Source organism: Aedes albopictus, chromosome 3, assembly GCF_035046485.1.
Source record: "Aedes albopictus strain Foshan chromosome 3, AalbF5, whole genome shotgun sequence".
Taxonomy (NCBI): Eukaryota; Metazoa; Arthropoda; class Insecta; order Diptera; family Culicidae; genus Aedes; species Aedes albopictus.
The window spans coordinates 289,706,088-289,718,199 of record NC_085138.1 but is presented as its reverse complement, the minus strand read 5'-3'; the positions used below and the strand labels follow the sequence as shown (position 1 = coordinate 289,718,199).

General features: G+C 44.6%; 2 protein-coding genes across 2 annotated transcripts; both read right to left on the bottom strand.

Moving 5' to 3' along the window:
* Positions 1-2,358: 2,358 nt before the first annotated feature.
* LOC134290771 (uncharacterized) lies at positions 2,359-5,175 on the bottom strand. The gene has a single exon (XM_062857968.1). The coding sequence runs from the start codon at positions 5,173-5,175 to the stop codon at positions 2,359-2,361; it is 2,817 nt and encodes a 938-aa protein (XP_062713952.1).
* Positions 5,176-7,292: 2,117 nt separating this feature from the next.
* LOC109426077 (protein piccolo-like) lies at positions 7,293-8,975 on the bottom strand. Its single transcript, XM_029869493.2, has 2 exons — positions 8,850-8,975; positions 7,293-8,792 (listed from the first exon to the last, which is right to left on the bottom strand). Exon 2 carries the CDS (start codon positions 8,378-8,380, stop codon positions 7,358-7,360), a length of 1,023 nt encoding a protein of 340 aa, XP_029725353.1. The 5' UTR covers positions 8,381-8,792; positions 8,850-8,975; the 3' UTR covers positions 7,293-7,357.
* Positions 8,976-12,112: the final 3,137 nt, after the last annotated feature.

The following is a 12,112-nucleotide window of genomic DNA, read 5'->3' as shown; positions in this document are numbered from 1 at the left end:
CAAGTTCGAAAAAGGCTCCGATGTTTCCGATCCGATTTTGACGACCAGCCTTCGATCCGTTAGGTATGATTTGAACCAGCGAATGAGATCGTCAGAAACACCCAGTTTTCCCAGCCGCGCGAAGATGGGTTTTGTTACCCGGCGCCAAACCACCCTTCAGGGAATTACATACATTTAGGCGTTTTCCGCATATGAGGGGAATTAAAGGAATCCGATCGTCCTGCGATTTCTATATTTTCGAATAGAATCCTGGCAATAATCCAGGATGGCTTCTGAGGATATTTTCTACGAATCCAGCAGGATCGTGCTGCTTTAGACCTGATTTATACCTCGTCGACTTGTTCGACAAAATATGCATGGAAAATGTCGAAGTCGCTTATTGTTTCACAATATTCGACTTTTCATCCACTTAAACGCAAAGGGTGATGGGGTGTGAGGATGTAATGTCCTGTCGATGTTCAAGGATCATTTTTGAGGTCCTTTTGGATCAATCCTGAAGACCGGACTTCTTCCCATTTAATTTTATTACGATTTGTTTGAGGTAAAAAGTCGAAATAATTGATTATTCCTCAATATTCGACTTTTCATCCACTTAAACGCAAAGGGTGATGGGGTGTGAGGATTTAATGTCCTGTCGATGTTCAAGGATCATTTTTGAGGTCCTTTTGGATCAATCCTGGTGATTGGACTTCTTCCCATTTAATTTTATTACGATTTGTTTGAGGTAAAAAGTCGAAATAATTGATTATTCCTCAATATTCGACTTTTCATCCACTTAAACGCAAAGGGTGATGGGGTGTGAGGATGTAATGTCCTGTCGATGTTCAAGGATCATTTTTGAGGTCCTTTTGGATCAATCCTGAAGACCGGACTTCTTCCCATTTAATTTTATTACGATTTGTTTGAGGTAAAAAGTCGAAATAATTGATTATTCCTCAATATTCGACTTTTCATCCACTTAAACGCAAAGGGTGATGGGGTGTGAGGATTTAATGTCCTGTCGATGTTCAAGGATCATTTTTGAGGTCCTTTTGGATCAATCCTGAAGACCGGACTTCTTCCCATTTAATTTTATTACGATTTGTTTGAGGTAAAAAGTCGAAGTAATTGTTTATTCCTCAATATTCGACTTTTCATCCACTTAAACGCAAAGGGTGATGGGGTGTGAGGATGTAATGACCTGTCGATGTTCGAGGATCATTTTTGAGGTCCTTTTGGATCAATCCTGGAGACCGGACTTCTTCCCATTTGATTTTATTACGATTTGTTTGAGGTAAAAAGTCGAAATAATTGATTATTCCTCAATATTCGACTTTTCATCCACTTAAACGCAAAGGGTGATGGGGTGTGAGGATTTAATGTCCTGTCGATGTTCAAGGATCATTTTTGAGGTCCTTTTGGATCAATCCTGGTAATTGGACTTCTTCCTATTTGATTTTATTACGATTTGTTTGAGGTAAAAAGTCGAAGTAATTGTTTATTCCTCAATATTCGACTTTTCATCCACTTAAACGCAAAGGGTGATGGGGTGTGAGGATGTAATGACCTGTCGATGTTCGAGGATCATTTTTGAGGTCCTTTTGGATCAATCCTGGAGACCGGACTTCTTCCCATTTGATTTTATTACGATTTGTGTTGGCCGCGCCAACTGGAGGGATCGTCTTCCGAAAAAATGAACCAACGCACACTTTTGGCTGGTTAAAATTTCCTTTAATATAATGATAGGGGGTTAATATGGGGTTTTGATACAATCAATTTCACCTTACGTTTAGTGCCTCCTGCAATCTCTTCTACCTCGACTCTGCTGATTGAAGCCTCCTTCGTATTTAGGTTAAGCTGCATGTAATATTAGGTTTTAAACATTTAGGATAAGTTTTTAATCAATTCAAATGCATGTTTTAGTTTTAGTTCTTACCCCTTTGCACTCAATTTAGCCCAAAAATCTATGAAGTTTCCAAACCACAGAATAATGAATTGGGCACGATTGCGGACCGGGAATCAAAGGGAGTAATATTGATCTAAATATAACAAATATTAAATTCTTCGAATTGATCCAACAAATAGTGGGTAATTACTTCACTCCTCACCAATCTTCAGCACTGATAGCTAAGTATTCCAATAGAAACTAGTTATAATTTTACAAATTGTAGATTTCTCACTGAACATCAACATGAATCAGCATTCTTCTGTGTTTTTCTGCTCTCTGTCAAACCAATGACCACGTCAGCTACCTATTCGGACAATGGAACGTCATTTCTACCGACGGTCGACGAACCAAGGTGATGCGATGGTAGGTGCGTATCGCCCGAGGGGCGCAACACTCCCCCCCGGTACGCGGACCTGGCCTTCCGGTTCCGCTTACTCCATCTCGCGCCGAACATCCAACACCGCCAGCTTCACGGTTGGTCTCTCGTAGATTCCATGCAATATTTGCACGGTAGCCTTACGAGTTTGTCTTCCACTGCTGGTTACTCCGATGACCCGTCCTTTGGGCCAACAGCTTCTGGGGTGCTCAGGGTCCACAATGACTACTACGTCACCCACTTGGAGAGGTTTCGCCTGCTCATGCCATTTTGTACGACGGGTTATGTCGGGTAGGTAGTCCCTAACCCATCGCTTCCAAAAGAGATTCGCCAACCATTGGGAGGTTGGGTGACCTCGCCGTAGTGCAGCAGTATCCGCATCAACCAGAGACAAAGGTTTGGAACCGTCCGATGAACCCAACAGGAAGTGATTGGGGGTTAACGCTGGTGCTGCTTCGTCATCAATGGGCACGTGTGTCAGAGGGCGTGTATTCAGCACACCTTCTATTTCCGTCAACGCATTGCGCAGCTCCTCATCAGTTGGTCGTCGCGCATGTAGAACTTCCATCAGGTTTCGCTTGACCGATTGGATGAGCCTCTCCCAACTGCCGCCCATGTGGGGCGCCGCCGGTGGGTTGAACTGCCAAGCAGTAGATGAGGTGACAAACTCACGCATCAGCTGGTTCTGATTGACCGCTTCCATGGCTTCCTGAAGCTCCCGGTTTGCGCCCACAAAATTGGTACCCCTGTCGCTGTAAAAGCTGACCGGTGTACCTCTACGTGCCGTGAAGTTCCTCAATGCCATTATGCAGGAACTAGTTGTCAGAGAGTGCGCTACCTCAATATGAACGGCCCTTACCGTTAAACAAGTCAGTAGAACCCCCCATCTTTTCTCGACCCTTCGACCTACCGTTACCTCAATTGGGCCAAAATAATCCACCCCTACGTGTGCGAATGGCCTTGTGTACGCAGACAGTCGGGCCGCAGGAAGATCTGCCATTTCCGGCGGTTGAGGAAGAACGTCACGGTTTTTGCACCACTGGCAGCTTCTACGAATCGCAGTAAGGGCTTGTCTCAGGCGGAAGATGCTGTACTTCTGGCGGACTTCGTTGACTACTATTTCGTAGTTGCGTTGCAAAAACTTTTCGTGGTAATGGACTAATATTAATGATGTTACTGGATGCTTTGGAGGTAGAATAACAGGATTCTTGGCGTCACTGTGCAAATACGCGCACACAGTGGTTCTCCCCTTCATCCTCATTACACCGGATTCGTCAACGAACGGGCTCAACTTGTAAAGTGGACTCGTCTTTGGAATACGCTTGATAGTGGATTCTTTCGTCTCCAGCGCTGCGACTTCGTCCTGGTACACATCTTGTTGCGCTTGCCGGTAATGGTGTTCTTCCGCTTCCCGAAGTTCTTCACTAGATAACGGTCCAGTTCTGAGTGGATGCTGACTACGACGACGTTGAAGGTTCAAGCAAAATCGAAGGACGTATCCAGTCACCGCTAGCAATCGCCGCCAACTCGAAAATCTTCCCACATCTATCGCAGGTTCGGGAACTTTGAAGTGGAGCAATAAGCTGGGTCGCATTTCTTCCTCAGTGGAAAGCAACTTTTGCGGAAGTGTTGGCCAGTCTTCTTCCGCTTGCATCAAGAATTCTGGTGCTTTGAACCACCTATTACTCGCAGACAAGTCGATCCGATCTCGCCATCTAGTCCCATCATCAGCAACGTTAGAACGAGTCGGAACCCATCTCCACTCACGGACGTCTGTCGATTCCTGTATTTCGCTTACCCTTGACCCGACGAAAGCACTGTAACGTTTATGATCAGCTCTTAACCAGCACAGAACGTTTCGGGAGTCAGTCCAGTAGGTACACTTGGAGATATTCACCGTCAGATTTCCTATAACGTTCTTCGCCAATCTACACCCGAAGACTGCTGCCTGCAGTTCTAATCGTGGAATGGAGGTGTACTTCAAGGGTGCTACGCGAGTCTTTGCAGCAATCAGCGAACATTCCACTTGATTCCCTTCTACGAGTCGCAAGAACACTGCCGCTGCCATTGCACTTTCGCTTGCGTCAACGAATACGTGAATTTCCACGGAAGCTGCGCCCAAAGATGAAACAACTTGCCGGTAACACCTAGGAATCCGTAATTTCTCTACCTCTGGTAGCAATTGCAGCCAGTCACGCCACTTCTCGAACAGGTTGTCGGGGATTCGTTCGTCCCAGTCAACGTTAGCACGCCAAACCTCCTGTAGCAAGATTTTCAACAAGACCAGGAAGTGATCGATGAGACCTAGAGGGTCGTATATGGTCATCAGCGTCCGAAGGATCTCCCGTTTAGTAGGGCAACGACTTCCATCAAGCAGCGCCGAATCAAATCTGGTCCAGCATATTTTATATTTGAACACGTCGTCCTTCGTATCCCACCACATTCCGAGGATTTTTTGACTCGCCATCTCCGCAGATATGTTCAGGTCCTTTTCCGTTGACTCGTCCCCATTCATAGTGGAAAGCACCAACGGAGAATTGGAAACCCAATTGCGGATTTCAAATCCACCCTCCATGTGGATGAAACGCACCGACTCCGCCAGTTCAACTGCTTCTTGCTCCGTTTCAACGCTGAAAACCATGTCATCCACGTAGTGCCGTTTTTTGATGACCGCTACCGCTGTTGGATATTCTTCTTCGAATCTTTCGGCGTTCTTGTTCTTCACAAACTGGGCTGTGGCAGGAGAACAGCTCGCCCCGAATGTCATTACCTGCATGACGTAGATGCTTGGATCACCGTGTTCGTCGCGGTCACGCCAAAGAAAACGCTGACATTGCTGGTCCTCAGGATTGATGTCGACCTGATGGAACATCTCACGGATGTCGGCACAAAACGCCTATTCGATGCTCACGGAATTGGTACAGGATGCCCACAAGAGACGCTAACTGGTCTGAGCCAGTGAGGAGCACCGAATTCAGTGATATCCCGTATGCTTGGGCGGCAGCGTCCCACACAATCCGGACCTTGCCTGGCTTATTCGGATTGTATACCGGAAAAATAGGCAAGTACCATATCCGCTCGTATGTTGTTGACAGCTCCTCCGACGTTAGCTTGCGGATGTAGTTTTTCGACCTGTATTCCGCAATCTTTTCGTGCAGGATGTTCGCTAACTCCGTGTCCTTCTCCATGCGTTTTTCCAAGCATCTCCAACGACGAACTGCAACTGCTTTGTTGTCCGGCAGACGGATTTTGTCGGACCGCCATAACAGGCCTGCTTCGTAACGTTCTCCGTTGAAGTGAGTGCGAGATTCCAGAAGAGCCATGGCGCGTTCATCGTCCTTAGAAAGCCGTCCGACGTGGCTCGGTTGAACTACCAAACCATCCATGGAGAAGTAATCTTTCACCATCTGATTCAGATGCGTCAGGCCTGGTTCGTTGCAGGAGCAGATGTGGTACGTATGACTGGCTGTACTCGAAAAGTCCTGCGATTCCCAGCCACCGTATACAGTCCAGCCAAGATTGGATTTGACGGCGATTGGCTCACCCATTTTGCCTTCACGACTCCTTCGCACCAGCATTAGGTTGGCATGCTTCAATCCAATCAGTATTCGTGGACGAACGTTACAATACGAGTCCACGGGCAGACCACGCAGGTAGCCGTACCGCTCTGAGAGTTGGTCCATATCTAGTGACTGGTACGGCAGTTGTAGCTCTTCGACAGTCCTCACATCCTGCAATAACGTCCGCTTTCCATCCTTTCCGCATATTTCGACGTTGATACTCTGTGAGTCTGATTCGTAGCGGTGGGTACCTCCCGTCCATTTCAGGCAGAGAGGCAGAACTGCTCCAGAAAGCTTAAGATCCTCCGCAAGCTGCTGATCGATGAGTGTCAACTCTGACCCATCGTCTAAAAAGGCGTAACATCTCACGTGCACTCCGTCGCCATACAGAGTTACCGGCAGGTACCGGAACGATCCTGGACTTGTTGATGATTGGTGCGTATTCACATTGCGTTCTTCGTTCTGCTTTGAAGACCCACATCTGTTGGATGTAACACTGCTCGATGCACCGGGTACGGCTAAGTCTCTGTGGAGTAATACGTGGTGCTTGAACGTGCAACCGTTCTTTCCACATTCTCCGGAATTGCAGCCACCTTTATGTTGCCGAAGACACTTGCGACAGAAATTGAAGCCGCGAACAGTGGCCCATTTCGCCTCGTACGACAAATCCAGGAATCTTTTGCATTTTGCCAGACACTTGCAATCACTCTTGCAGGCCGGGCAGGGTTTCGATTCTCCGCTCCCTACGACTGCTGACTGCTGAGTTTGGCGGGCTTGCTGATACCTATCCGTGACCGGCACTTCAGCGTGGGTGCTCACGTACTTCTCCTTACGAACTCCTCTCGCGAACTCCTGCGTCTTGTTTCCACGGCACTGCGGTTCGAAGACCACGTTCACATCCTCCGCCAGGTTGTATATCCACCGGCCAAACGTGGACAGCTTCGCTTTCCGCAACTTCCTCTTGTATCGGGCCCAGTCCAGTCTAATTTGCGGTGGCAACTTCTTCTCGAATTCCTTCATCAACGTCGTATCACACATGTACTGCTTCTCTCCGCAAGCTTCTATCGTAGCACAGAGGTTTTGAACTTCCAGCGCAAAGTCGACCAGCTTGTCCATCGCGTCCGGCTTGATGATCGGCATTGCTATTATTTTCTCCTTTAAGTAGTCGATAATCGTCTCCGGTCTGCCAAACCGCAGCTTCAACGCACTGATCGCTCTTCCCACGGTTTCAGGCCGCATCAAAAAGCTTCGGACAGCGTTGAACGCATCTCCCTTCAAACAGTTCCTGAGGCGAATCATGTTTTCGGCGTCCGTGTATCCACACATGGCTGAAGTATCTTCGTACGTTGACACAAACATCGGCCATTCCTCCGGATTACCGCTAAACTTCGGCAGTTCGCGAGGAACAACTTGACGGGCTGCTAGTTCATCCTTCGAAAGCTTCCTGTCGCTCCGCAATGATTGTTGGCGCTCCGTTCCAGATCGGTTGCTACTTCAACCTTTCGGGACCTTCCTGGTCGAAGTCATTTTAGGCCTGAGATGCCTTCGCCCTACGAGCTCTCCGACGGATTGCGCTCCATCTGCTCTACCATCTCGATCCGCTCCGCTGTCCGTCGACGTCTCTTCGTCACTATCTGATTCGCTACCAGACGCTGAAATTTCGCTCGAAGCCTCGGTTTCCACGCAGTCTTCAGAATCATAATCTCTGGCTTCCTTGTACGACTGCTTGTCCTTTTCACGGATCTCGCTGTGACGCTTCAACCAGTGCTCAACTTTATTGACGACATTCGGCTGATCAACAGTGGATTCGCCACTACCTTCCAGATCAGCCATCTCCTTCAGGACCTCGAACTTCTTCTTCGCCAATTCTCGCTTCCGTTGCATTTCTTCTCGCATCAACTCCTCCTCAGCTTTGATCTGCTGCAGTTCCACGTCCAAACGAGCTTTTGCCGACTTTCGTGATGCTGCTGAAACTACGGAACCGGCCCGGCTCGCTTTCAAGCTTGGAGCTGGCCCTTCGACTGCACCGGCTAGCTCATCGGCCTCTTTCGTCTGCTCGTTCACTCCATCTATCTGCCCCTCCTTCCGATTCGCCTTCTTTGTACCTTTTGCAGCTGCAGCTCGCGTCATCATCTTCCGTGGAATCGCACCTTTGGCTGCCTTCGCGGTATCGCATTTCAAGCAGGTCCAATTGTAGCCCTTGATATCCTCGGAAACACCCACGCACGAGAAATGATGCCACACGTCACATGTATTGCATTGCACCATACGCTCATTGACCGGGTTTTCGCATAACGCACAACTCTTTTCAGCCGAAATGGTGGCTTGAGGGTCTGATTTAGGGGGATTTAGAGGTTTAGAGGTCGAACTGGCGACGATGTCGCTTTTTGAGGCTTTGTTCTGGGTCTGTTTAGACGGGTCTTTGGGGGGTTCTTTATTTACTGACCTTATACTAGGAGGAGACTTCTGCTGCTTACCTTTGGTCTTCTTTGCAGCATCCATACCTGGATCCGACATCGTTCCGGGGTAAACGAAATTTTAATTTGTTGGCCGCGCCAACTGGAGGGATCGTCTTCCGAAAAAATGAACCAACGCACACTTTTGGCTGGTTAAAATTTCCTTTAATATAATGATAGGGGGTTAATATGGGGTTTTGATACAATCAATTTCACCTTACGTTTAGTGCCTCCTGCAATCTCTTCTACCTCGACTCTGCTGATTGAAGCCTCCTTCGTATTTAGGTTAAGCTGCATGTAATATTAGGTTTTAAACATTTAGGATAAGTTTTTAATCAATTCAAATGCATGTTTTAGTTTTAGTTCTTACCCCTTTGCACTCAATTTAGCCCAACAATCTATGAAGTTTCCAAACCATAGAATAATGAATTGGGCACGATTGCGGACCGGGAATCAAAGGGAGTAATATTGATCTAAATATAACAAATATTAAATTCTTCGAATTGATCCAACAAATAGTGGGTAATTACTTCACTCCTCACCAATCTTCAGCACTGATAGCTAAGTATTCCAATAGAAACTAGTTATAATTTTACAAATTGTAGATTTCTCACTGAACATCAACATGAATCAGCATTCTTCTGTGTTTTTCTGCTCTCTGTCAAACCAATGACCACGTCAGCTACTTATTCGGACAATGGAACGTCATTTCTACCGACGGTCGACGAACCAAGGTGATGCGATGGTAGGTGCGTATCGCCCGAGGGGCGCAACAATTTGTTTGAGGTAAAAAGTCGAAATAATTGATTATTCCTCAATATTCGACTTTTCATCCACTTAAACGCAAAGGGTGATGGGGTGTGAGGATTTAATGTCCTATCGATGTTCAAGGATCATTTTTGAGGTCCTTTTGGATCAATCCTGGAGACCGGACTTCTTCCCATTTAATTTTATTACGATTTGTTTGAGGTAAAAAGTCGAAATAATTGATTATTCCTCAATATTCGACTTTTCATCCACTTAAACGCAAAGGGTGATGGGGTGTGAGGATTTAATGTCCTGTCGATGTTCAAGGATCATTTTTGAGGTCCTTTTGGATCAATCCTGGAGACCGGACTTCTTCCCATTTAATTTTATTACGATTTGTTTGAGGTAAAAAGTCGAAATAATTGATTATTCCTCAATATTCGACTTTTCATCCACTTAAACGCAAAGGGTGATGGGGTGTGAGGATTTAATGTCCTGTCGATGTTCAAGGATCATTTTTGAGGTCCTTTTGGATCAATCCTGGAGACCGGACTTCTTCCCATTTAATTTTATTACGATTTGTTTGAGGTAAAAAGTCGAAATAATTGATTATTCCTCAATATTCGACTTTTCATCCACATAAACGCAAAGGGTGATGGGGTGTGAGGATTTAATGTCCTGTCGATGTTCAAGGATCATTTTTGAGGTCCTTTTGGATCAATTCTGGTGATTGGACTTCTTCCCATTTAATTTTATTACGATTTGTTTGAGGTAAAAAGTCGAAATAATTGATTATTCCTCAATATTCGACTTTTCATCCACTTAAACGCAAAGGGTGATGGGGTGTGAGGATACAATGTCCTGTCGATGTTCAAGGATCATTTTTGAGGTCCTTTTGGATCAATTCTGGTGATTGGACTTCTTCCCATTTAATTTTATTACGATTTGTTTGAGGTAAAAAGTCGAAATAATTGATTATTCCTCAATATTCGACTTTTCATCCACTTAAACGCAAAGGGTGATGGGGTGTGAGGATACAATGTCCTGTCGATGTTCAAGGATCATTTTTGAGGTCCTTTTGGATCAATCCTGGTGATTGGACTTCTTCCCATTTAATTTTATTACGATTTGTTTGAGGTAAAAAGTCGAAATAATTGATTATTCCTCAATATTCGACTTTTCATCCACTTAAACGCAAAGGGTGATGGGGTGTGAGGATACAATGTCCTGTCGATGTTCAAGGATCATTTTTGAGGTCCTTTTGGATCAATCCTGGAGACCGGACTTCTTCCCATTTAATTTTATTACGATTTGTTTGAGGTAAAAAGTCGAAATAATTGATTATTCCTCAATATTTGACTTTTCATCCACTTAAACGCAAAGGGTGATGGGGTGTGAGGATTTAATGTCCTGTCGATGTTCAAGGATCATTTTTGAGGTCCTTTTGGATCAATCCTGGAGACCGGACTTCTTCCCATTTAATTTTATTACGATTTGTTTGAGGTAAAAAGTCGAAATAATTGATTATTCCTCAATATTCGACTTTTCATCCACTTAAACGCAAAGGGTGATGGGGTGTGAGGATGTAATGTCCTGTCGATGTTCAAGGATCATTTTTGAGGTCCTTTTGGATCAATCCTGGTGATTGGACTTCTTCACATTTAATTTTATTACGATTTGTTTGAGGTAAAAAGTCGAAATAATTGATTATTCCTCAATATTCGACTTTTCATCCACTTAAACGCAAAGGGTGATGGGGTATGAGGATTTAATGTCCTGTCGATGTTCAAGGATCATTTTTGAGGTCCTTTTGGATCAATTCTGGTGATTGGACTTCTTCCCATTTAATTTTATTACGATTTGTTTGAGGTAAAAAGTCGAAATAATTGATTATTCCTCAATATTCGACTTTTCATCCACTTAAACGCAAAGGGTGATGGGGTGTGAGGATTTAATGTCCTGTCGATGTTCAAGGATCATTTTTGAGGTCCTTTTGGATCAATCCTGGAGACCGGACTTCTTCCCATTTAATTTTATTACGATTTGTTTGAGGTAAAAAGTCGAAATAAATGATTATTCCTCAATATTCGACTTTTCATCCACTTAAACGCAAAGGGTGATGGGGTGTGAGGATTTAATGTCCTGTCGATGTTCAAGGATCATTTTTGAGGTCCTTTTGGATCAATCCTGGTGATTGGACTTCTTCCCATTTAATTTTATTACGATTTGTTTGAGGTAAAAAGTCGAAATAATTGATTATTCCTCAATATTCGACTTTTCATCCACTTAAACGCAAAGGGTGATGGGGTGTGAGGATTTAATGTCCTGTCGATGTTCAAGGATCATTTTTGAGGTCCTTTTGGATCAATCCTGGAGACCGGACTTCTTCCCATTTAATTTTATTACGATTTGTTTGAGGTAAAAAGTCGAAATAATTGATTATTCCTCAATATTCGACTTTTCATCCACTTAAACGCAAAGGGTGATGGGGTGTGAGGATTTAATGTCCTGTCGATGTTCAAGGATCATTTTTGAGGTCCTTTTGGATCAATCCTGGTGATTGGACTTCTTCCCATTTAATTTTATTACGATTTGTTTGAGGTAAAAAGTCGAAATAATTGATTATTCCTCAATATTCGACTTTTCATCCACTTAAACGCAAAGGGTGATGGGGTGTGAGGATTTAATGTCCTATCGATGTTCAAGGATCATTTTTGAGGTCCTTTTGGATCAATCCTGGAGACCGGACTTCTTCCCATTTAATTTTATTACGATTTGTTTGAGGTAAAAAGTCGAAATAATTGATTATTCCTCAATATTCGACTTTTCATCCACTTAAACGCAAAGGGTGATGGGGTGTGAGGATTTAATGTCCTGTCGATGTTCAAGGATCATTTTTGAGGTCCTTTTGGATCAATCCTGGTGATTGGACTTCTTCCCATTTAATTTTATTACGATTTGTTTGAGGTAAAAAGTCGAAATAATTGATTATTCCTCAATATTCGACTTTTCATCCACTTAAACGCAAAGGGTGATGGGGTGTGAG